We start from the raw sequence: 24,608 nt of genomic DNA, 5'->3' as shown, positions 1-24,608 counted from the left end.
TTTATTTAACAATTTTATTTATTTGTGGACAAAAAAAGTTTTAAGTAAAAAAAAAACTGCTTGTAGTTTAAAGAACGAAGTGAGATGTGAAACCACACGAAGCTCCATCTGTTGAAACAATCAGAGACGCTGATACATACATATGACCTGCACATTAAAGTTAAAGATGCACGATATTTGGTAACTAGAGGTTTTGGTACCTCCGTATGTTGGGTAAAAAGAAGGATTAGACTAAGGGTGGAATTAAAGCAATTTTCAAATACAAAACGGTTTAAAAACAAATATAAAGATGTTATATTTTACCAAATATAAGGTACATATAGGGCTGTTACTTATAGGGTGTGTAGTGAAGTGTACTAAAGTATAAAAGTATAAAGTGCTCTGGTCTGTTATAAACATAAATGATAAATTAGGATAGAAGAAATTACTTTATCTTACTGCTGGTTGGCAGCAGTAAGATAAATGTAAATGTAGTGGTGTAGGGTTGTCTACGGGAATTCAGGGTGTTTCTTGTTTACTTGTTTACAATGGCCTCCACTCCCCGAGTGTACTCAGGGCCATTAGAGCTGTTTACTTCTTCCCCGCTGAAAGCACTCGCATATTATAATGTTACAGCTCATCAACCTGTCAGTCAATTCACACACCTGTGACTGTGAGTACTTACACATATGTGCTAATTTGAGTGAATATGTTACTCCTGTATTTGTGTGTGTTTGGGTGAGAATTTTTGTTTGGGCTTGTTTATGTGTCCAGTGTGAGTTAAGCTCCCCCGGAGGCTAAGACCTCCAAAGACAGAGAGGCTTACTCTGCAGACACGAAGGCTGAAGATGGGCTCTCTTCACTGGGCTCGTGGGCCTGAGCAGCCCTGGAGTGCTGCTGGGTCTCTGTGGGGATGGGCTATGTCGAGGCTGCACCTGGACCGAACAACAAGGTTAGTGACATCATGAGATATATTTATTTATAAATTCACATTAAAAATGAACAATATTTTTACAGTAATGCTATACATATAATAACATAACTTTCGTGAACTTTTATAGATTCATTTTCTCACAACTGATATAACTTTATTGAGGGTTTGAGATTTATTTTCATACTTCTTGATATTTTTCCTATTTTGTTATCTGTCTGAATATGTGTGGAACCTCTGGAGGAGTAAAAATTATTTAGAAGTTCTTTGTAAAATGAAAGATGGGGGAGGAATCACGAGCTCTCAAAGGAGGTTTTGATTTCCAGGTTCTTTCAAGGAGATGAGGAGATGCTGGTTTTGACCCAGAGTGATGAGTTAAACCGAAGTTACTGTGAGGACAACAGATCAGCCTTTAACAACATCACAAGCAATATTAATCCACATTTTGATGACATCAGAATAAACAGCAGACCGTCATCAAGAGAAGACAGACACAAAGATGAGCCCTCTATAGCAGCTCATAACGGAGCCACCAGCCCCTTAGGATGGGAAAGCCCAGCCTTTAAAGAAACCAGGGCTACTGTAATCTCCACTGGAACCAAGACCTTCACCATAACTTCCGCTGTCTCTACTGAAGACCCCTTTTGGTTGGAAAATACCAGAAGCTATGAAAAAGACAAAAGATTATCTGGGATGCAAGGTGAAAAGATGGGAAGCGAGAGTTGGGAGAATCAAGGTTCCAGCCAGAACCGGGGGAACAAGAAGAAGTCCATCAGACCATCTGGGTTTCCTAGAGGGAAAGTGGTAAAATGGAGAGTTTCAGGAGGTATAGAGAAGAATCAAGAGGGGGAGAAAACCGTAGAAGGGACGTCTCAGCTCTGTACACGCCTTGAAAAACAGAGTGGGAGCATGAGTTTGGTTACTTCAGTTCAGAGCCCCGAAACCTGCACCCTGGGTCTGAACCCCTCTCCCACCATCACAGCCTGGGAGGCCGGCTGGAACATCACCAATGCTATACAGGTACACTAATACACACATGCATGGTTAAAATGCTTTCCCTAAAAGAAAATATAACAGTTCTTATGCCCTGCTTTAGAAGTTCATGATGCCATACCTCATGTAAGTGATTTAAAAAAAAAAAAACCCCAGTAAAGCAGCAATACAGATATTTGTCTTACATTTAAGCTTATTTTCTGTCAGAGGCACATAATTTAGGTCGTTACAATGCAGCACATTTTTCAGACTTCCACTTTTATAACTTTCATGCACCCGTATCATGCCAATCAACTTTTCCTACAGCTACAGACACACAATCCTTGATTTGTTCCCTGCCAAATGAATGCAATAACTCAGCATGTTGCTAGTATGTCTTATCCAGTAATGAAAAGACATTAGTCAAAGTTATTTAATCCAGTTATTGAGTGCTTTTACTCAATTCAGATTTTTGAGTCAGTGTTTCAGCGTTTAAAGCGGCAGCATTCAAACAGGACTTTAAAGAAAGCCCTCATGTTTGTCTTCTGATAACACATCTTTTGTTAAGTGCAGCTGAAAATGCACCACATCTATTTTTCCTCTGACAAATGACAACTCGAAATGCCAACTGTGAAGGTGTTAAGCTGCACACGTCATTCAAAAAGCATGAAGCAGGCTATTTCATTTACTCCTTTTGTGTTTTTATATTACTGAACAATGCTTTCTTTTGTCTTGCAGGCTGTTTGTCAGGCACGCGCGAGCCTTGATAATTAAATTAAGTGTGAATAAAATCGTTTTTAAAAAAATGACAGTCCCCCGGTCACAGCGTGTCCTCGTGGCAGTAATGCTAATAGCTTCTCTTGCTCTAAATGCTGGGCTCTATTCAACCACTGCATTCATGTTAATGTGTGTGTGTGTGTGTGCTCGTGTGTTTTAACTGAATAACTCTGGTGTAATTGAACAGTGTCACCGGAGCCATAGAGAATGCTTTATGACATTAGGGTATGAATATTGTGTATGCATCCATACACAGTCATATGCAGATAAATGCTGACTAATTAAGATGCAAACATGTTCCTTCGGGAGGGGAGGTAAATTTGCATCAGATGCTTTTGTGTTCGATTGCTCGAAAGTCTTACTGTTAACCCCGTTGTATAAGCACATAACACATATTCTAGCACATGATTTTTAGTAGAGAAGTATTTTATGTGCTTGGTTTGTTGACGGTAGTCTATATCTGAGTGCCAGATTTTTTTTAATTCCAGTTTTCCTTAGAGACTCGGTTTCTGTGCCAAGCAAGCCACAGAATCCTGGTCTCCAGTGAAAATTCAGCTTGTGATATATACTGTATTACTGATTAAAATTGCTTATTTAAAGCTATGGCTTTTTAAATGCTCCCAGCTATTTATTTTAGCTCCAAACCCCAGTGTGATCTGAATACTTTTCCTGTAGCGTGTTTTTACCTCAGCACAAACACTATCAGCTGCTTTCCAGGGTTGTTGGATTGGTTAATGTTTTATAGGTTGTTCATTACCTGCAGTCCTCTGTCTCAATCAGCGACCTTGACTAAATGAACTGCTCAGTAATGCTTTCACTTGAGGTTACAGACGGTCAGGTTATGGTTTAATATTCACTGGATACTAAAATATCGAACAGCGACGAAAGATCACATGGCAGCGATCAAAGACAAAGGATATCTGTGGTGTATAAAGAAATATTAGGGCATTAATCACAGATCTGATGTTTGGCTAACAAATGTCTAAATAATGGGAAAAGAACAGCACTTTTATCTCCTATCAAGGCTAAAAAGAAAATATGTACTTTCCTGTGGTGGTTTATTGATGCCAATATAATTGACTGTCTGCCAGCTTAATAAAGTTTTTATTAGAAAGTAAATTTGCTGCCAAAATGCAAAAACCAGCTCCAGCTCTCAAGGCTCCTGACATGGGAATAATGAAACTCAGTTTGATTTCCAATCTGATTGTTAATGAGGCAGCTCCAGTTTGTGTGTCTTTGTTTCAAATTAGAGATATGGACCTTATGTTATTGAGAATAAGAATGGCTGCGATTGACACGCTTTCTGTTTACAAGTGATATTTTACTTTAAGCCACACTGAAAAATTTAAGTCATCGTGATTTTCTGATCTAAACAGAAGCCAGAGGGGAATAAATGTACTCGTTCTGTTTTGGAAAGATTGTTGAGAAAAGGAGGATCTGTTCCTTTATTCTTTTGCCTTGCTTAGACTAAAAACTTCTTAGGATGCTACAAACTGAATGTCTGTTTTTTATTCGCCCCGTTTAAAAAAAATGCTCTTAATGAACTAATTGTGTCAGATTTTTACATTTCAAGTTTTAAATGATCAGTGAAATGATAAATCAAAAATAACAACTATAGGTGATTGTTTACCGATGAATAGGCTAATCATATGCAGACACTCTATAAACTTCAGTCTACAACATGACAACGACTGTCTTAAGAGATGTTAACCTGATGATTTATTGGCTTTGTAAGTTAGAAAGTGGTGCTGATCTCACTGAGCAACACTACACACTCATGTGACTTTTCAGTTACAATATAGATACTCTATAAATCAGAATATGTTTTTCAGTCTAGATATACTCTAAATAGAACGATAACTGAAAAATATGAACATCAAGCCATCTTAAACTAGTGAACTTACCAACTCAGAAGTCTTTACTAAAGTAATATATGATAATATAATAATACATATATTCACCAGTCACTTTATTAGGTACACCTTGCTAGTGCTAGATTTGACGCCCTTTTGTCTTCAGAACTGCTTTAATTCTCAGTGGCTTTGATTCAACAAGCTGCTGGAAATGTTCCTCAGGCATTTTAGTTCATTAGTCAATACTGACATGATATCACGCAGTTGCGGCATATTTGTCAGCTGCACATCCATGTCAATCTCGCACTCCACCACTGTGGGGGCTATCGTGACTGTGGGGGCTATTTTAGTACAGTGACCTTATTGTCATGCTGAGAAAAAAACCTAAAACATCACTTTGAGATGATTTGAGCTTTGTAACATGATGTGTTATCCTGCTGTAAGCAGCCATCATGCTTTGCATAGTGAGATGGACATGGTCAGCAACAACACTCAGGTAGTCTATAGTATTTAAACTACTAAAGGGCCAAAGAGTGCCAAGAAAGTACTACCCACACCATTAAAACACAACCACCAGCAGACTGACCCATGTTATTTGTACCAAATTCTAATTATATGCAATGTATTCAATTCTATATATACCAACGCCACAACAGAAATTGTGACTCGTCAGACCAATGACCAATTTTGTAGCCCCATGTGAATTTTAGCCTCAGTTTAATCTTCTCAACCCACATGATTTGCACATGGTGTGGTCTTCCGCTGCCATAGCCTGCCTGCTTGAAGGTTCGATGTATTGTGGATTCAGAGACACTCTTCTGCATACTTTGGTTGCAACAAGTGAATTACAAGTTACTGTTGCTTTCTTGTCGGCTCAAACCAGATGGGCCATTCTCTTCTGACCATTGCAATCAACAAGGCATTTTCATCCAGAGATCTGGTACCCACTGGATATTTTCTCATTTTCAAACCATTCTCTGTAAACCGTGGAAATGGTTTTGAGAGAAAATTCCTGCAGATCAGCAGTTTCTGAAATACTCAGACACCAACAACCATCTGACATTACATATCACTTCAAATCACCTTTCTTGCTTATTTAAAGGCTTGATTTAAACGTCAACAGATAATCTTGACAACTACTTCATGCCTAAATCCATTGAGTTGCATATGCCATGTCATTGGATTCAATGAGCATCTCCCTGTTCCTAGTAAAGTGAAAAGAGAAAAACAGCAAATGCATGAATTAGGCACATCCATTTGTTGTTTTATTGATTTTTCTAATGCAGGTTTGATTGAACTTGAGAACAGTTCTTTGTTCCTGGTTTAAAAAAAATGTCACTTTCAGTTATTTAAATGTCAAACCTGCCTGTGTCAGCACCGTCTAATCCCCCCATGGCAGAAAATAAGACATTTCTCTGTCACTTTTTGCCAACTAGGCATGTCCATGCATAAAATACTGGCCATGACCTGAGGGGCAGGAGCTGAAATCTAACTCAGAAGTCCAGGCATGGTGCAGTGAATGTGCAATAAACTTTATTCTATTAGCATGTAATGCCAAAGAACTCTCACTGTTTTGCCAATGCTTACTGTGGAAGATATGAAAGAGTATAAAGGTAGTGTTGGGTAAATAGAAGATACTAGAGTTGTCATATTGTGGCAGAATAAAAGGGGGGGAGGGGGGTAAAACTTCTTCTACAGCTTCTCTCGAGCCAATCAGGGATTTGTTTCTTCCTTTATTGTACCCCTTTGTGATTGGAAGCTGCTTTTGGTTGTACTCAGAGTAACCAATTAGGAATTAGCTGGCAAAAACACAGAGAAACAGAAGTGCAGTGAGAGCGGTGGGGAGATGAAATCAAATACTTGAGCGTCAGATTCCTCTCAAACTGCTTTCATCCCCAGCAGCTCCATTTGAACATCAAAGCTCTATCAGCATATGCCTAACAGTCACCAGTTACAAAATAGCAACTTGAAAGAGAGAGAATGTGTCTCTGTCTGTTTATGCATCCACAGTGTGTGCTTATGTCTGCTCTGTGATGTGCTTCCACAACTCTCTCAGTGAGTCTGCATATCTCCGTGTTCCAACATTCAAAACACAGCAACTCCATCAAAGTAGCTTGTTGTCTCCTCTGATCTCCCATCATCCAACCTCATGCTCTCTGGCGCTGAGGCTGCACCTCTCCTTCCAACCTTCTCTCCTGTCTGTGTCCTTCTCCTCCTCTCTAGTCTCCCTGTTTTGTTTTTTTTCTTTTCCTCACCTCACACTTTCACCTCCATTCCTTCTCCTCCATCTTCCCTTTCTGGCAGTGACTTACATTTTCCCTTGGTGATGGGCCAAAGCTCGACTCTACTCTTCCTTCTGCTCCTGCTGGTCTCCTGCATCCTCAGACTCTCCAGGCATCCAGCCAAAACTCTTCTCTCGCCTCCTCATCATCCAACCATGAAGAGTCCTTTCATCTCTTTTCTCTCGCTCTTCTCCTCAGCCATCCTTCGCTCTTCAGTTTACACTTTAAGTTGTGAATTTTCACATTTTTAAAAAATATTTCAACATATGTATGCACAGTTACGATCCTAATCTAACTTTGACTAAGATTTCTTGTCTTTGGGGTCTCATGATGATGATTATTGCATGAATTTGAGTAATGCTGATATATTCTTTATAATAATATCAAACCTTTCAATTACATTTTTTAATGGAATTTTATTTTTATGGTACCATCTCATGAGAACAGTCATCTCAAGGTGGATTATTTTCTAAGATATTGATATTCCGCCACCTTCTTTCTTTCTATAATTTAGTTTTGTGTGCACACAAAGAAGAAATTACCCTCTGGGTTGTAGTGTACTTTATCGATCTAGGTTGTTTATTTCTGAATTATCCAGTTTGGTAGAATTCACATGCATTAAAAAAAAACCTCCTGATGTGAGCGGTTTCATTTAAGATGATCTTTAAAATGTGCAAATTTGATTTTGGGCTGAACTTTCACTGAAAATGCTGCATCTGTGATGTGTGACTATGCACAATTTATACACTGAAAAACAGAAACAAAGCCCACCATCAAAGTTTGTTTTATTTTGAGTAAATTTCCCCCTTCAAAGATGAAGTAATGACATGCAGATTAAGCCAGAAATTTCACCCTTACATGATCTTACATGAACATCTAAGTTGTTTTTGATTCTTCTGTCATTTCGAGCTTTTCTTAGACTATTCGTAAACCTACATTTTTTTAAATGCACTTTTTCTTTTCTCAAAGGGTATCTTTGTGCTGGGTTTGCCCTTCGCCCTGGTGCAGTCAGGTTATGTGGGTCTGGTCCTGTTGGTTCTTTCAGCGTGGGTCTGTAACCACACAGGAAGGACTCTGGTGTCTTGTTTATATGAAGAAGAAATAAGGTAGAGTTTCTTTCACATTGTTATCAATATCAATATAATATGACAGTGCCTGTTGTGAGCCCGTTACTAAAAGTAACCTTAAGTGTCTCGTTTTATTGAGATATTTAAGGAAACTGTAACACTTACCAAATACACAAGCATTTTAACAAAGTAATGAGGCCATTACTAGTTCTGTTAAATAGTTGTTTTTGGTATATTTTTGGTATATTTCAGTGGTGGGTCTGGGTCAGTTTCAAAGGTCCGGGTCCGAACCAGCTATCAGGACATTATGGAGGCCTGCTGCAAAGGACTGTGGCCGAATTGGTCTGGAGTTGGAGGTCTGATGGTAAATGTAGCTCAGGTAACACACCTTCAACTGTAACGTAGTCCTTTTTTTCCCTTTTTTTTCTTTTTGCTCTGCAATATAATGTATAAACTCGAAACTTTTCTTTAAAGCAGATGAAACAATCAAACAATCTTCTAAGTTTGTGGCGGAGTCTTAAAATATTGTCACTTTTGAGAGAATTCAAAAAGAATCTTTATTCAAACTGAGTTGCACTAGAAGATAGTGAAATTACATCATTCTACACTGAAAAAAACCTGAAACTACTTAACTTTTAGATAACTCAAAATCTAACAATATTTAAGATGCACTAATATTATATGTATATCTAGAAAAAGGCCATTTATTTACTTTCCTACAATATACAGTAAATATATGAAGTAAAAATATACGTTTGTGCTATCTTTCAGGTCATTGAACTTTTGATGACCTGTACCCTCTATCTACTCGTCTCTACAAGCCTGTTGTTTGACAGTTTGTCCTGGGTGGCTGTTCCTCGATCAGTGTGTTCACTCGTGTCTCTGGTGTTTCTTCTGCCCTGCCTGCTTCTGACTGATCTCAGACCAGTTTCCACTCTCAGCCTCCTCTGTTCCCTGGCTCACATACTTATCAGGTGACGGAATAAAAGAAGCAACTCATTTGTCCCAACACTCCAGCAAATTTGTACTGGCTGACCTGATCGCCTTAAAAACTCACCAATCATTTTAAATCAGGACAGGAAGGCACGCTGTCTAAATTGCTCTCTCATTCTCACTCGTGTGATCGCGGTGCAGCTGCTGCTGTTTAAGTCGTCTGCTCTCACCTGCTACACACCGCTGTTCCTGCTTGTTTGATTTATTTCTAACACCAGGTGTCTTGCATGAGAAAAGAAGCACAGAGTTGCGTCTAGGAGTTCTCCGACTGCCAGGGTTCTTACAGCTGTCTGATCTTTTAAAGCACACACTTTGACTTTCAGTTCATGAAAAAAGAAATTGTAAAGCCTGGGTTTTCACTCCACTCTTTGGCAGTGCTGGTTAGATTAATTCATCATGTAATTAAAACCATGTAATCATAAAGTGCTTTGGTGTAACTGGTTGAATATCAACATCAATATATCCATTTTTTTTATTAGGTAGACTGTATGAATAAGATATGATGACATCAGTTAGTATGACTCATTTGTATCAAAACTACAGTACAGTGTGTTGAATTCAGAGTTTATTGATTTATGGTAAATCTGTAAATTAAATTATTCTCATACTATTACATGTACTTTCTTAAAATTAATGCATTTCTAAAGTGTCATCTGGTACAATTATTAGTGTTTTTTTTTATTTGTGTAGTGGGCTAAAATAGTTTAAGATGTTGCTGATAGACTTTGATTAAACTGTCTTCTTCAGAGAGTTTAATTTATTACCCCGTTAATAATTTCTGCCTTTATTTGTTGTGGGTTTTTTTTCTGCAGTTCATCACTTTGTTCTTCCTCTCGGCGTAATTAGGACTTTTACACCCCACTTTGTTGTGTGTGTTTATCACTGTGCTGATAAATTTTGAATTAATCAGTTCTCATTAGCTTTTATTTTGTCTCACTCACAGCCTATTGGTCATGCTGTACTGTTTGAGTTGCGCCAGCAGCTGGTCTTGGTCCTCTCTGTCTCTCTCTGTGGATCCAGAGGACTTCCTCGTTTCCGTCGGTGTCATCATCTTCTCCTATACCTCGCAGATCTTCCTCCCTCCTCTAGAGGGTAGTATGGAAGACAGGGGGCAGTTTAATGTCATGCTGGGGTGGACCCATGGAGCAGCTTGCATCATGAAAACTATGTTTTCCCTAATGGTTAGTGACAACTGGGAAAACATATGATTGTACAGGCTAAAAAGCTTCAATTAAATGATGGTTAAAAGCGGGTTTTTAAGTTTGTAACAGTAGCATATGAGTTTGCAGCAGCACTTCCCTTGCTTAAAGCTTTTCATTCGTATTATTTTGCTGTTAATACACATGTACGTTTAAACAGAGCAACAATTGTATCTCGCATTAAGGTTTGATATAACTGATAAGTTGACAAACAGACTGGCTGATTGTTTCCTTCCTCCATTAGGCGGTGTTAACCTGGGGACCAGAAACCAGTGAGGTCATCACAGACAATCTACCCTCTGACCTACGACCTCTAGTCAATTTGTGCCTGCTGGCTAAAGCCCAACTGTCCTACCCTCTGCCATTCTATGCTGCTGCTGAAATACTGCAAACATGTGTGCTCAGAGGTAAAACCAAAAGAAAATCCTAACATATATCCATAGTGCTGTCTCAGTACATACTAAAACTAACAGTGGGTCACTGAAATTAAAAAGATGTTCAAATGTTCATAAGCTACTGCGATTAATGGCAGTAGTGCTCTGGTAGTCTGCAGGTGGCACGCTGGGCTTTGCAGACCCACGTTTACATGTTGTGGATGTCTGTTGTCACCAGGAGGTAGTGTCAAATATATGTGGGGGTGTTGGTCCTTAAGTTTAGCCTAGTTTAGCCTTTTTTAATTTAAAAAAAAAAGCATGCTTGGGAGCTAACAAGGAACCATAAATCCACTGTAAAGTCTGCAGAGCATGCAGGTCACATGTTGCTTTATCAAGCTGTGATTTCTTCCAGATATTTTGGCCCATAAAAGACAAGCTCAAACTTAACGCTTACCCTTTCAAATGCCAGTAAATACAGACCAGTCATATTTCACCTCATGCTGTGAGGTTACTCTTGAACAAAAGACTACATTAGCCCAGATGTCACAAATAGCAACCTGTTTCTATAAACCCTTTAAACCAAGTCTGCCTAAGACAATTTATGAGCACCCAGCTGAGATGGCTTTTTAGCCACCCATGTCTGTAGTTGGTGTCCACCTTGCTTCCCACATGGGGCCATTTAACAGAGGCCATTTTCATATGATAATAGCAGGTTAAATGTGGGTTTAATTAATAACAGCCTGTTCTGTTTGGAGTGTCAAAGCCATTCCAGTGAGCTAGCATGCACAAAACCAGAACACTGGATTGTCTCAATGAAACAGTACTACACAGTGCTGCTGTTAGCAAATACACCTTTGTTTACCCTGTAATGGCACTTCAAAATGCCTACTGTCAAAAGAGTCTATAACAAGTACAAATATGATTCCCAAGAAGGCAGTTTTGGTAAATCAACGTGACAGCCTTTTAGGAAATAGAAGCAGTTGCAGTCACTAAACAGTGTCAGCAGATGTATTTAAAGGCTTAGTGCATTTTGATGCTGTGAGAAATATGATCAGACAGTGAATAGCTAAAAATACTTCCAATACGTTCAGCCACGATTGAACACATGACTAACAGAGAGTGTTTCACTAATGATATTAGTGTAACCATTTGAAGTAAGAAAAAAATTACAGTAGGTCAAATTTAATAAGGAAAACCCTACAAATTAGGCTAAAAGTATCTTACAACACGTGTCAACTGTCAACATACTGGTGATGGGTCACCATAGCTGAACCTTTCATAGTTGACTGTCAACAGTTATGTAGTCATCACACTACTCAATGATAATGTAATGATGCATGGCTAACAGTTTCCAGTCTTTTAGTAATTAAAGTCAACACGCAGGTGCAGGTGGAAAACAATGAGGAGGAGGCAGAATAGGGATGTTTCGCAACCCCAACTGTAATCCAACCAACTGGCTAACCAGCCATATCTAATGGCTGTGGTTGAGTAACACCCACGTGTTCAGTGATCCATAAATTGAAAGACCAAAAAACAAAAGCTTCTCATTTGTCGTGAATATAAACCAGTTACCACTGTATATCTTTTCAACTTCTCTGGTTTAATCCCTTCAGATGCTGCCATGTCGTCTTACTCCAAACACCGAGGTCAAGCTGTATCTCGTCCTGCACTTGTGGTCCGCGGCGCCTTGTTGATGACATCATACTTGCTGGCTTTGCTGGTGCCCAGGTTCTCCCTGTTGATGGGTCTGACAGGGAGCGTGACCGGGGCGGCAATGACACTCATACTGCCGTGTTTATTTCACCTTAGACTGCAGTGGAGCCGCCTTACTGTGAAGGACCGACTGATAGATGTGGGTATTCTGAGCCTGGGGGTCATCTGTAGTGTGTCTGGTGTGATTTGTTCAGTGAAAAGGCTACTGGAAGGCCTATAGGAGGTGAAGATGGATAAAGGCAAAAATTTGCTAATAGTTTAAGTCAGTCACGTTAAGGAACAGCTGCAAGTTCTTCTTTGTATTTATTCCTGGATTAAAATAATGTATGAGCAAATATTTTCCCTTCTGTACTTGTCCAACATAGTACAAATAAAAATAGGCACGCTGTTTTTCATTTTCTGTGAGTCTTAAAAGGCTTGTAAGGTATATTAGGATCCAATAAATGTACAAATTGTACCTTTTTTTTTCTTTTTCTCCTTTTTTGTTTGTTCTGAAAACTGTCAATGAAGAATAATGTACAAAGGTCTAGAGCAGAGGTGTCCAACTCCAGGCCTCAAGGGCCGGTGTCCTGCAGGATGTGTCCTTGATGCAACACAGCTGATTTAAATGGCTAAATTACCTCTTCAACGTGTCTTGAAGTTCTCCAGAGGCCTGGAAATTAACTAATCATTTGATTCAGGTGTGTTGACCCAGGTTGATATCTAAAACCTGCAGGACACCCCTGGTCTTGAGCCACCCCTTATTTCTTTATATTTTGCTTGGAAAACAGGAAATAGTTGCAGCGATTTTCTGAAACATATGGAAGCATGCATGAAATACAGTATATGAGGCAAAAACAGAGTTTTAACATTTCAAATGAGCTTGAAGGTCAAGATTTGGTATCACCACCGTTACATCTTTCTTGTAACTTCTTTAAGTAAGTCTTCAGGAGTAAGTCTTGGCTCTCCAGGCTTCTTGAAGGACATTCAAAGCTCTTCCTTGGATGTTCTGTCGTCTGTCAGGCACATGCTGCTTCAATAATGTTGAGGTCCGAGTTCTGGGGATTCCAGTCCAAGACTGATAGTTTTTCACTGTGTGTTTTTTATCCAGGTATGCTTTTATTGCATTGGTAGTCTGCTTGAGATCATTGTCTTGTTAAAAATGAAGAGATTGACATTCAGATGCTTTTTTTTAAATGGCACTGCATGGTGGTTAAAAATTTGATGGTACTTTACTATGTTCACAATTGCATCACTTTTGCAAACATTCCAACATCACTGAATTGCACCTTTCTCCTCCATTTTTTTTTTTATATACTGCCAATATTTCAAATCAAATATTCCAAGTTTGGACTCATTACTCCATAAGACCTGCTGCCACTGATTTTCAGTCCACTTCTTGTGTCATTTGGTTTGTTCCCTGTTTCAGTTCCTTAAGTGTGACTTCTTGACAGCAGCACTTCTACTTAAATCACCTCTGATGAGACTTTGGTGAACAGTAGACTCTTACTGAGATTTTTTTTCCTGTTTCTTAAAGACATGACTTTGAGATACAGTCCGTCTTTTATCCTACACTTGTGCAGTTTGTTCAAAGAAATTGACAGACGCATAACAGTCCAGACACATAACAGTGCTAAATTGTGTGAGTGCTAAATATTTGGCTAATAGATCTTTGGGAATGAAAATTCTCAGTGAACATTTTTTAATATTTTGTTTTCTTTTGTTTATTGTCCTGTCAAACTGTTTTATCTTTGCAGTTTTGCAATAGGGAGTCATTAACAGTGCCTAAAGATACCATTTAAAATCAGTTCTTTGCTAAGTTGTCTGAGTTAGCTACTTTTTTATGCTTGAATGATTAAAAGGTCAGTTTTAAAAACAAATAAATCATTAAAATCTTCTGAAAATGTTCAGGTAAAAGGACTTGAATGAATGAAAATGAGTGAAAAAGTGGCCAAAGAAAAAGCCTGGAGAAGCCTGGAGAACTGTTGCTCAAAACCACGTAAAAATTAAAGAAAGTCTGGCTCACTGGAGGCAAAACATAAAGAAATAAGGGGTGACTCAAGACATTTGCAGTGTTGTACATACATTTTGAATTGTTACTCTGAGCATTGATGTAAAGTTAAGAAGACCATGTCCAGTTGATTCTGGACAAAACTGATATTGTGACTTTTCTGTTGTTAGATCTGCTAGATTATAATCTGCATGTAGGTGAAAAAATATACAAGTGTAAATGCATTTCATAAAAGAAGATAATTCACAAATTATATTGAAACCTCTTATATAGATCATCTATATCAGTGTATGTGCATGATGTGATCTTCAGTGTTGAATGTGTGTAAATAAAATTCATTTCCACCACAGAAGAGTTGAATTATTCCATAAAAGCAAATATTCACTATTGGAAGGAAACTACTGCTACATTTATATGAGCAACAAGCTTCCTCCTCCATATCGCATATACTGATACTTTTAATAGAGAGCATTTTGTGGCAACAGGCAGACTGAAATCCCGCAGTTCCAAGGGTAAATGTGAATGCTGAGACTGAATCAAGAACATGAAGTGAAAATCAGCAAGTCAGCTGTGTGTTTCTCATGGCTTCTGATGGAGTCATTGCTCACAAATGGCCGTGGCTGTAACATTTTATTAACTACAGCAACAAACCTTTAAAATATCATTCCCCACACAGACTTGTTATGGGAAGACGTAACGAGAAAGAGACTTAGGCTTGACCTTGACGTCACAGACAAATTCTTTTCCTTAAACAAGAAATTGTCACAGAGTGGGTAATATAATACCAAACATGGTTAAGGGTTTCTTTAAGAGATGGCAAAAAGAGTGTAACATATGTTGTAATTTAAACTTAATTTAAGCTTAAAAGGAGAAAAAAAATTAGACAAGTTGAGGAGGAGGGGAAGAGAAATTAAGTTAAAGATATACCGTTTAACTGTACATTATTATTGTAAAACACAATTCTTAGATATAAAAATGTATGCACCTTATCGTTGTTGTGAAACTAATTAGTCTCTGGGGGGAGTAAATATGAAAAATTATTGCTTATCTACTTCTCCTGGGCAGGAGAAAATTGACTTATGTTTTTCCAATGCCTGAATTTTTAACGTTCATATATATATATATATATATATATATATATATATATATATATATATATATATATATATATATATATATATATACGTGTGTGTTTTGTGTGTGTGCAGGTGGGAGTGATTCTGGCTTTGGTTTGGCAGTTGTTTGTGTTTTCAGCACGCTGTGGAAGTGGACTGAAATGAACTGAGATAGATTAAAAAAAAAACTAAAAGAACTACAAAGGAAACCAAGGTAGTTTAATTTTTCACCATGTTAAAAAAACATCTACTGAGCAAAAATATGAACGGTGAGAGGAATGAAAAATGAAAACGGAAGAGATAAGACTGAGAAAGGGCAAACAGAAAGTGACAGTTGAGGAGGAGGAGGGGAAGAGAAATTAAAGTTTTCTGTGTTTCTTGGAACTCTATTCGGGGATATGTGATAACTCTTAGTCAGAGATTCTTAGCCACTGGTGAGACAAACAAACACACATACTGTGCTGCACTACAGTAACACTGAAAACAAAGCAATTCGTGTAAAAGTTATAAATTTTCCTCATAAATGTTGGTCCGCATTGACATAGTATCATCCAACCTCCCGTTCCAGCACATCCCGATTGGGCTGAGATCTGGTGAGTGTTTTGGGGTTTGTAATATAGTGTACTACCCTGCTGGAAGTAGAAATAAGAAGCTAGATGCACAATACTAACGTGCCTAATGCTTAGGTAGGCTGTGGCAGCGAAAGGATGCTCAGTTGTTGGGGCCTAAAGCCAAAGTCTGCCAAGGAAACTTCCCATTAAACCACCAGCAGCAGCCTGAATGATTGATATAAGGCAGGATTAATCCATGGATCATTACTGTTTACACAGAATTCTGACCCTTCCATCAGAATTATTAGAGTTATTACAGTTGTGTAGTGACTGGATTTTCTTGTTTCAGTTTTTTATAGTTTCAAAATGTTAGTTTTCATTATTATTAATGTATTGACAGCATATGCCAGTGACAAGATTTGGGAAAATCAGTGCAAGGATTATAATAAAATGCTGAATAAAATGCTGAAAATTCCTAGAGTTGATTCTGTAAGAACATCCCAGTAAATCAGCAGTTTCTGAGCACAAACAAAGTCACTTAAATCACCTTTCTTCCCCATTTTTATACTCAGTTTGTACTTCAGCAGGTCATCTTGACCATGTCTACATGTCTAAATGGGTGGAACTGCTGCCATAGACAGTTCAAAACACAGGCATAGCTTCCAGGCTGGAAAAATAAAACCAATGTGGAAGTGGCTGAAAACCTTAATTCTATCTCAAGACCACCGAATTTCTATTAACCATGGTTGCAAAAAGACTTCCATTCCTCCGGCCATGATTGGCTGATTAGAAATGTGTGTTAAATGGCAGTTGAACAGGTGCATCTATATAATAAAAAATGTCTCTGGGTGTATGGGTGTCGTGTTACAACCTTATTCTACTTTGAGACACACACATACTCAGTTGACAGCTTGACAAAGTCTTTAAGCCAACACCTGCCACGTCCATATAAATATCATAAGACACATGTGTGTCTAGCCAGAGGAGGTCAGTTTCATATGGCGATGTGGCAGGAACACGACAGCCCACACCAACACATCGCTACAAAACAGCCTGTGAAAAAAGATTCAGACAGGAGATTACACCTAAGACCTCCTTTGTATTTTTGAAAAAAATGTTTTATAAATACTCCATAATTGTCCAACAGCAGAGCCAGTCCATTCAGATCAGGAGAAAATAAATTAGTTCACGTCTCACTGATGTCAAATTTTAACAGTGAGATAGTGGATACCGCCTGATCATGGATGTGGTGTCCAAATGTGTGGAGAAAAATGGATGAGAGTGCGAAGTGCTCATACTTGTCCAAAACATATAATGTGCAGAGGGGCTCTTTTAATTATTGCTGAAAACAGCATTAAACTACATGGGGAAAAAACCACTGTACCCTCTGCAATGATAGCCCGCTGACCTCAGAATCTATTGATTTATCACAAAGGAGATTTAATATCTTGTTATCGGTCGTCGCTGCGGTCGCCCTCCAAAATTGTATTTAATACACCTGGACCTGTACTGTGCAATGATAAATGATGCTATTCATATGCTGGTTCTTTGCCATACCTTTTTGGTTCCGGTGATTGCATTAATAGCACGTACCTGAATTTCCAGAGATCTCTGTGTATCATTTTTGAAAAATTACTTCTAGATATCCATTGCTATACTGTAGTTACACATGCTTTGCCACCCAGTAAATTCACAAGCAGAGTATAGGTCTTACTGGCTGTGATTTAGCCTGAGCGTGGGTTGGGTTGTGCCATGTCATCAGGGGTCAGGCTGGAAGGTTGTTTCAGTCAATCCCACTGGAGCCAATTATGTGGTAGAAGTATGCACTCACCATATTGAGCTGCTCTGAATGAAGGTGTCCACTGTGTTACATTTGGCATCACAGCTACTGTCCTTCAGCTGGGTGACCAAGGTTTAAACCTCTGTGAAGGCAGGCATGTAAACGATGTGCGTTAATGCCTAGTGACAATGGCATTTAAAAGATTTTTCTCTCTGTGGTAAACACGAAGCTACTGCCAGCAATCTATTAACTTTTAAGCTGTTTTCACACATGAACTCCTGAAAATGTCAGGAGAATCAGGTCAGGACTAAGTCACATGTTGTCCTTTGTCACATGTAGCATATAGCGGAATATTGAGTCAGATGAGTTCTCAGTGCTCTTAATAAGTTTAGGCAAGATAGCGTTCCAATAGAGTATTTAGGAGGCAGGACACAGGATCACCACCCACAAGCTGTGAATTCCCCAAACTATTTATTACCTGTGCCGTTCTCACATTGATATATAACACAGACTTTGTACTCGAAAGCTCAAAGGTTAAAGGTCATATAATTGCCTAAGATTTGTGCTCTCACCTGTTCCTCTGTTGGGTAGCCTAATGTCTAGAAAGGTCTAGAGCTGCAAGACAGTTGGGAAAACAGGTTTAGCTAAAATAAAAACTGGAACCTTGGTGACCGCCAGTGACCGTATAAAAAGCATGAACTACTAGCATGTGTAAAGGAGGAACTCACGCACAATGGTAGCAGCTTCAGCGCCTGTTTATTTACAGTATTTGTTTTTTCAGCGCACTTGCAGCTAAATCGCTTTCCGGCACTCACTCAAATCAGCCCTCTGCTCCATGCTCTGTCTCCGCCATCTCTTCTGTTTTGTCCAGGTCCCAGCATCCAACTGAAATAAGGGAGGCATGATTAGATGATGACTACCGGCTGTGACAGCCTCCCCTGACGCCACACCCTGAACCCACTGCTACCCTCCCTCTGCAGCTGAGCCACAAACCACATCCTGCCACAGCATGTCAGTGCTTAGCTTGTTAGGCACATTATTTTAGTTGGTCTATGTTACCCACAAAGATGTAAATGGCACAGTTTTCTTTGCCATTGTGTGGTGTGATCAGAGCTTTGGCATCTTTAAAGATGCTCAGTTGCAGTCAGTGTCAAAGCAGCACTATCTAACTTTACCAGGGATGCTGTATAATACGTAAATAAAAACAGAATGCAATGATTTGCAAAACTCATGAACCCATATTTTATTTACAATACAACAAAGAAAATATATCAAATGCTAAACTGAAAGTTTTAAAACACATTTTTAAATTTAATCACAACAACATGTCTCAAAAAAAGTTGGGAAAAGGTTTGAGAAATAAGTGGTACTGGAACAAAAAAGCTGGAGAAACATTTTGCAAGTAATTATTCTAACTGGCAGGTCAGTAACATGACTGACTATAAAAACAGCGTCTTAGAGAAACAGAGATTTTCACAATTAAAAACAGGCAGAGATTCAGTAAAGCGCAAAAAAAGAAAACCTGTGAAACAAATTTAGGATAATGATCTTCAACGTAAAATTGTGAAGACTTTGCACATCTTATCATCAAAACTTTCCCAGAATCTGGAGAAATCTCTGTGCGCAAGGGACAAGACTGAAAATCCCTATTCGGTGTCCTCAGGCTTCAGGCCCTCAGGCAGCACTGCTTATGTAAATCATGCATCGAACACTTCCAGAAATCACTGTCTGTGAACACAGCTCACAGTGCCATCCACAAATGCAGGCTAAAGCTCTACCATGCAAAGAAGTAGCCATATGTGAACATGACCTGCCTTCTCAAAGACAGATCAAAGTGGAAAACTGTCCTGTGGTCAGATGAATCGAAATTCAAAATTCCTTTTGGAAAAGATAGATGCCACATCCTCCAGACAAAAGAGCAAAGAGACCGTGTCAGCACTCGGTTCAAAAACCTGCATCTCTGCATCTCTGATGGTATGGGACTTCGCGAGTGTCTATGGAACTGGCAACTTGTGCATTGCTGCTGAATGCTATATACAGATTTTAAGGGAACATATGTGCCCATCCAGAAGCTTTTGCATATTTCAAAAAGACAACACTAATAAGCAAACTGCACTACAACACCAAGACATCATAGTAGAAGAGTCCAGGTTATGAACTGGTCTAACTGCATCCCAGATCTCAAGCAATTGAAAAAAATTGTGCGTCGTGTAATAAAAAATATGAAAGATCCAAGACTGTTAAAAAGCTCGAATCCTATATCAGACAGGAACGGGGAAACATTTATTTAAAGAAACATCCAGCCACTGGTCTCATCACTTTCCAGATGTTAATGGACTGCTGTTAAAAGAAGAGGTGATGCTACACAGTGATAAACATGGCCATGTCCCAACTTTTTGGGGGATGTGTTGCTGCCGTCAATTCAAAATGATCAAACAGTTTTCAGAAAATGGTAAACATACACATCTGATTTGCTTTCTATATTTTATTTGAAGAAAATATAAGTTTTCAAAAGAGAATGCAAATCATTACATTCAGTTTTTAAATCATGATGATGAATCATTATGTTTAGAATTTAGACAGCATCCAAACTTTTTAGGAATAGATTTGTGCAGTGTATAGTTGTAGATTTCTTTTCCTGCACAGGCAAAATAACTCAAAATGTGTTCAAAATGTTAGAGGAACTCTGGCGTGCCTTTTATCAATTTTCACAGATGCTAAAGGAGTTTCAGGAGTAACGTAGGCTACACCTTTATCAGCACAGGGTTTTTACTGCCAGAGGCATAGAGAGCTTTCCAAGACATCTTCACCTGCCTAACAAAGAAAGTCGAGCACTCCTGCTGCAGCGGAAAGCAGATGAAGAGAGGAAGTGAGCAAAGGGGTGAGAAGAAAGGGAGATAGAGGTGGAAAAGGATATGAGAGGAGGTGGAATAGAAAAAGAGAGGGACAGAAACAGAGACCGACACAGAGATCAAAAGGTGAAGATGGAGGCGAGATTGTCAGTGAGAAAGCGACAGAGGTACTGTAGTAAAGTGAATTAGCTCCAGTGGATAAGGAGCTCTGTGCTGGCTGCCAATTTTGCTAATCCCTTTAACATCTGGCTGGCTAAGACACTGTGTATATGTATGTGGGAGTGCCATTATAGGCCAGCTTACACATACATATATTTATCAGTTTCGCTCTGCTCATACGGTAAGGCAATGTGGGTGCACATATGGGAATTTATACATTTGTGTATGTATATGTTATACTATGTGTCTGCGTGTTGCCACAGCTGCTTTCAGGGTAATATTTCCTAAATTGTATTACTGAAGATATTTGACCAATATTTTAAAAAACCTTTTTATTTAAATCCAGTCGATAATTGTGCTGTGTGCAAAACATTTGACAAGGTTCAAACATTTACTTTCTTCTCCATGACTTGCTATCAGAGAGCCATCTGACTTTGAATTTGCAGCATAGCATACCCCCGAATATGAAATCAGAAAGCCATTAGTGACATATATAATTTATCAGTTGTATCAGCTTAGTCTGCATTCACACAAAAAGGTGCATTTATTTTATGTCATGTTTGATTACAGCTAAGTGTGCTCTTGTAATGCCTAAAGAAAACAGGAAATAGCATAAATGGCATGTATACTGTTGCCTTAAAAGTAAGTACTGCTGAGGTGGAGGTTTGTGTTCTCAGAATATTTCTTGGGTATCTGAGGTCTTAATCTTGATGATTATGGCTTATACCGTATAAAAATGTGAAATCTACTGTCTCAAATTTTCAAAATATCAATTAAACAAGAATTTACAATACAGAAATGTCCAACCTTTTAAAAGTCTTCGTCCACTCACTACTGGGTTGGGGCTCCTTTACCAAAAATTCATGCAATCAGTGTGGTGCGGCATGGAGGTGATCATCTTGTGGCACTGTGGGCAGATGCTGAGGCCTGTTGGAAAGGAAATCAGCATCTCTGTGATGTTTTTCACACAGAAGCATGTAGTGCTCTAAATCTTCTGGTAGTTGGCTTTGTTGACTTTAGATAAAATACAGTGTACAAACCCCATGAACATCAGGCCCCCCACATCATCATAGACCACAGAAACTTCACACTGGAATTCAAATACCTTTGAGTCTGTGCCTCGCAACTTTTCTTTCAGAATCCAAGATCTAGACTTCCAAGAGGAACACAAGATTTACTTGAATCCAGTTCTATACCTGCCCTGGTAATGCATGTTTGATATCTGTAGCCACTGTCCTGTAGATAATTGTGAATGGTGGCTCTGACTCCAGACTCAGTCCACTCACTGTAATGCTTGAATCAACTTTTATTGACAGTCCTCTGTGAACAGCCAGCATTTTCAGCAATGACCTTCTGTGGTCAGGCAATGATCACCGTCCTTGTGGAGGGTGTTGATGATGGTCATCTGGAAATCTGTAAGGACAGCAGTCTTCGTTATGATTGTGGTTGTGTGTACTCAACTAAAGCAGGAGTTACATGACTTTTATACTGTCTGAACAGTACTTCATTGAAACAACATGAAATAAACTAAGGTGTAAGCCTAAATCATCAAGATTTTTTTTTAAAAAAAGGCTTGAAACATTTCACTTTGATATCATGAATATAGGCTGTATGAAAGTTTAGGGTTTTTTTTTTTTAATGTACTTATAGGACCAGATATTGTGTGCAGCCTATGGGGATTGTATTAAATTCTGTCATCTGAAGTTAACAAAGACACTGTGCCTATTCAAAAGCTGGGGAGCTATTCCAAAAAACATATTTTCCATAAGAGAATTTCTTTGTTAATTCTGTGAATAATCAGGAGCTCTGCATTGTTGGCTCAGGCAGGCTTCAGATGGTGCAATTCTGTGTAATATGTCAGGTGGAGTGCCTTAAAATTGGAGCAAATGCAACAAGGTTCAGGACGGGGCTAATGCGGTCATCTTTTTCAACCCAGGCTCACATTCTCAGAACTGTATTTTAGGCAAACTGCACTTGACCAAACGTTCGCTTTAATCATTGCCAGAAAAACGTCAGATACATCAAATTCGACTTCAAGTTCACATGTTTAGTACATCACTTTGCATTGTGAAGGTCAGGAGTCAGCAATGCCGGTTTTCAAATGAAAGTTTCATGGGTGTTGCACTGAAATGCTAAAATCCTGGAGAAGTTTCACTGTCTAAAATTCTTGGGATGTGTTTGTTTGACCCAATTTTAAATGTGCATATGTTTTTCCTTTTTTGTGTATAAGTGATTGTAGACCGACTTCTTTATATTCCTGTTTTGGGTTTTTTTTGCAGCTGCTTGTGGTTTTTAATGCCTTTGTTATGTCAATTTATCACTCAACTCCAGTGCCAAGTTTCCTAATGATTAAGATTGGGAAGTGCTTAACAAAGAGGAAGAGAAATAAGGTTGCCAGAAACTAAGAGTGTATATACTCATTACCATTCCAGTTTTACACTACATATTTCACATAATTATGGAAAACCTGCTAGTTTGGAGAAAATATATTAAATTGAAGGATGTAGTGGAGCATGCTAGGTGGGTCTCTGAGCACTCAACTTGGCCCGCGCATTATAATAAAACCACTTTGGTCAGCTGGCACTGTCATAAATATTAACGAGTTATGGGCAGTGCTACAAGTCTATCAGTGCTGTACTCGCTCATTCATCAGACCAACTCATCTGCAAATCCATCCTTGGCAAGACTCTGCTTTATCTGAGCTCACCAGTCCACATCTCCACCAGCTCCAGCAATTTTCCCCCTCTTCCTCTCCTCCTCCCTGAAGCTCACACCTTCTTTGGCTGTAACCCACTCCACTGTGCAGCTGCCAGCAACTGCAGTGAGTTCCAAAATCCCCCAAATTGATCTTTTCATCCCAGCCATACCCTTTAAAAATAGGCTAGTCAAAACACTTTCAAGTTCCCGCACCTGCTGTCTTCCTTAGATTTAAAAACCACGCTAGCTTTTTCTTAATTTATCTGCTTCCTTTACTGTACACACTACTGTATACACCTCAGATTTCCTCCAAAGCCCCTCTTTCCCCCCTCTCTCTTCTATATCTCTTAATCTTACACTGAAAAAAAGGGACTGGCCATCTCTAGGATTTATGTAAGCATCTTGCATGTATTTAACACAATTGCCTCATGCTTTAAAGTTAAGTGTAACTATATAGTGTAGAAACTACATGATATGCAGAGAGGGTAGATTAAATTGTTTATATCATGTTTGAGTGAAGTAAGTCAATATAGCAATGTTAAATCTCGCCACACCGCACGGGATTTCAGTCTTGCGCGCTTTGGATCGTGGTTTGAGGAAGGCATCCATCTCAGTCAAGTCGAGCAGCCGCCTCTACTTTTTTCAGTATACCGAAAAAAGTAAATTGGGTGGTTGTTACATTAAAAAAGTCTACCTTATAATTTGAACGCAAAAATGTCATGTTTCTGTCTTGAACGTAATTAAATCATGTAGGATCTGTATGAAATTCAACAACTTAATTTGTTCTTGTTGAGATGACATGATACAATCTAGTAAGAGTGGTTAGGTGCTGGACTCATGAAATTCACAAAATCGCACGAGATTTCAAACTGCAGGAAAATCACTGGAGTTATAAGAGGCAGACAACTACACACACACGCACCACATGTATGCTATTGCTATTTACTGTGGTTTAACCAGTCAAGGACAAAAATGTACAGAAAATTATGCATCAAGCCTTGAAATCATATAGCTTTCCTACTTTTGTTAAGCCTGGATTGGCGTTTAGCGCTGTTGCCTCACAGCAAGAAGGGCCTGGGTTCAAATCCACAATCTGGCTAGTTTGTACTGGTTTCTCTCTGGGTATTCTGGTTTCCTCCCATGGTTAAAAGTCATGCAGTTGTTAGAGTTAGGTTAGGTTAATTGGTGATTCTAAATTACCTGTGAATGTGAGTGCAAAGGGTTGTTTGTCTCTATGTGATAGACTGGTGAGCTGTCCAGGGTGTACCCTGCCTCTTACCCTATCACTTCTGGGTTATGCCCCAGCCCCCCTGCAACCCGGATA

The 24,608-nt window shown here is 38.9% G+C and overlaps 1 protein-coding gene across 1 annotated transcript; it reads left to right on the top strand.

The window, feature by feature from the left end:
• Positions 1-827: 827 nt before the first annotated feature.
• Positions 828-12,360, top strand: LOC134642702 (vesicular inhibitory amino acid transporter-like). Its single transcript, XM_063494654.1, has 9 exons — positions 828-931; positions 1,237-1,310; positions 1,383-1,930; positions 7,764-7,900; positions 8,114-8,240; positions 8,633-8,835; positions 9,798-10,035; positions 10,298-10,460; positions 12,041-12,360. Exons 1-9 carry the CDS (start codon positions 828-830, stop codon positions 12,358-12,360), a joined length of 1,914 nt encoding a protein of 637 aa, XP_063350724.1.
• Positions 12,361-24,608: the final 12,248 nt, after the last annotated feature.

Source organism: Pelmatolapia mariae, linkage group LG15 (assembly GCF_036321145.2).
Source record: "Pelmatolapia mariae isolate MD_Pm_ZW linkage group LG15, Pm_UMD_F_2, whole genome shotgun sequence".
NCBI classification, from domain to species: domain Eukaryota; kingdom Metazoa; phylum Chordata; class Actinopteri; order Cichliformes; family Cichlidae; genus Pelmatolapia; species Pelmatolapia mariae.
This window is presented reverse-complemented; position numbering and strand designations above follow the sequence as displayed.

Excerpts from the sequence above, each read along its gene's own strand:
- LOC134642702 (XM_063494654.1), top strand. The coding sequence starts at position 828 with ATGGGCTCTCTTCACTGGGCTCGTGGGCCTGAGCAGCCCTGGAGTGCT. Across the intron at positions 1,311-1,382 it reads CCGAAGTTACTGTGAGGACA|CGTCATCAAGAGAAGACAGA; the intron begins ACAGATCAGCCT and ends TAAACAGCAGAC. Across the intron at positions 8,241-8,632 it reads TGATGGTAAATGTAGCTCAG|GTCATTGAACTTTTGATGAC; the intron begins GTAACACACCTT and ends GCTATCTTTCAG.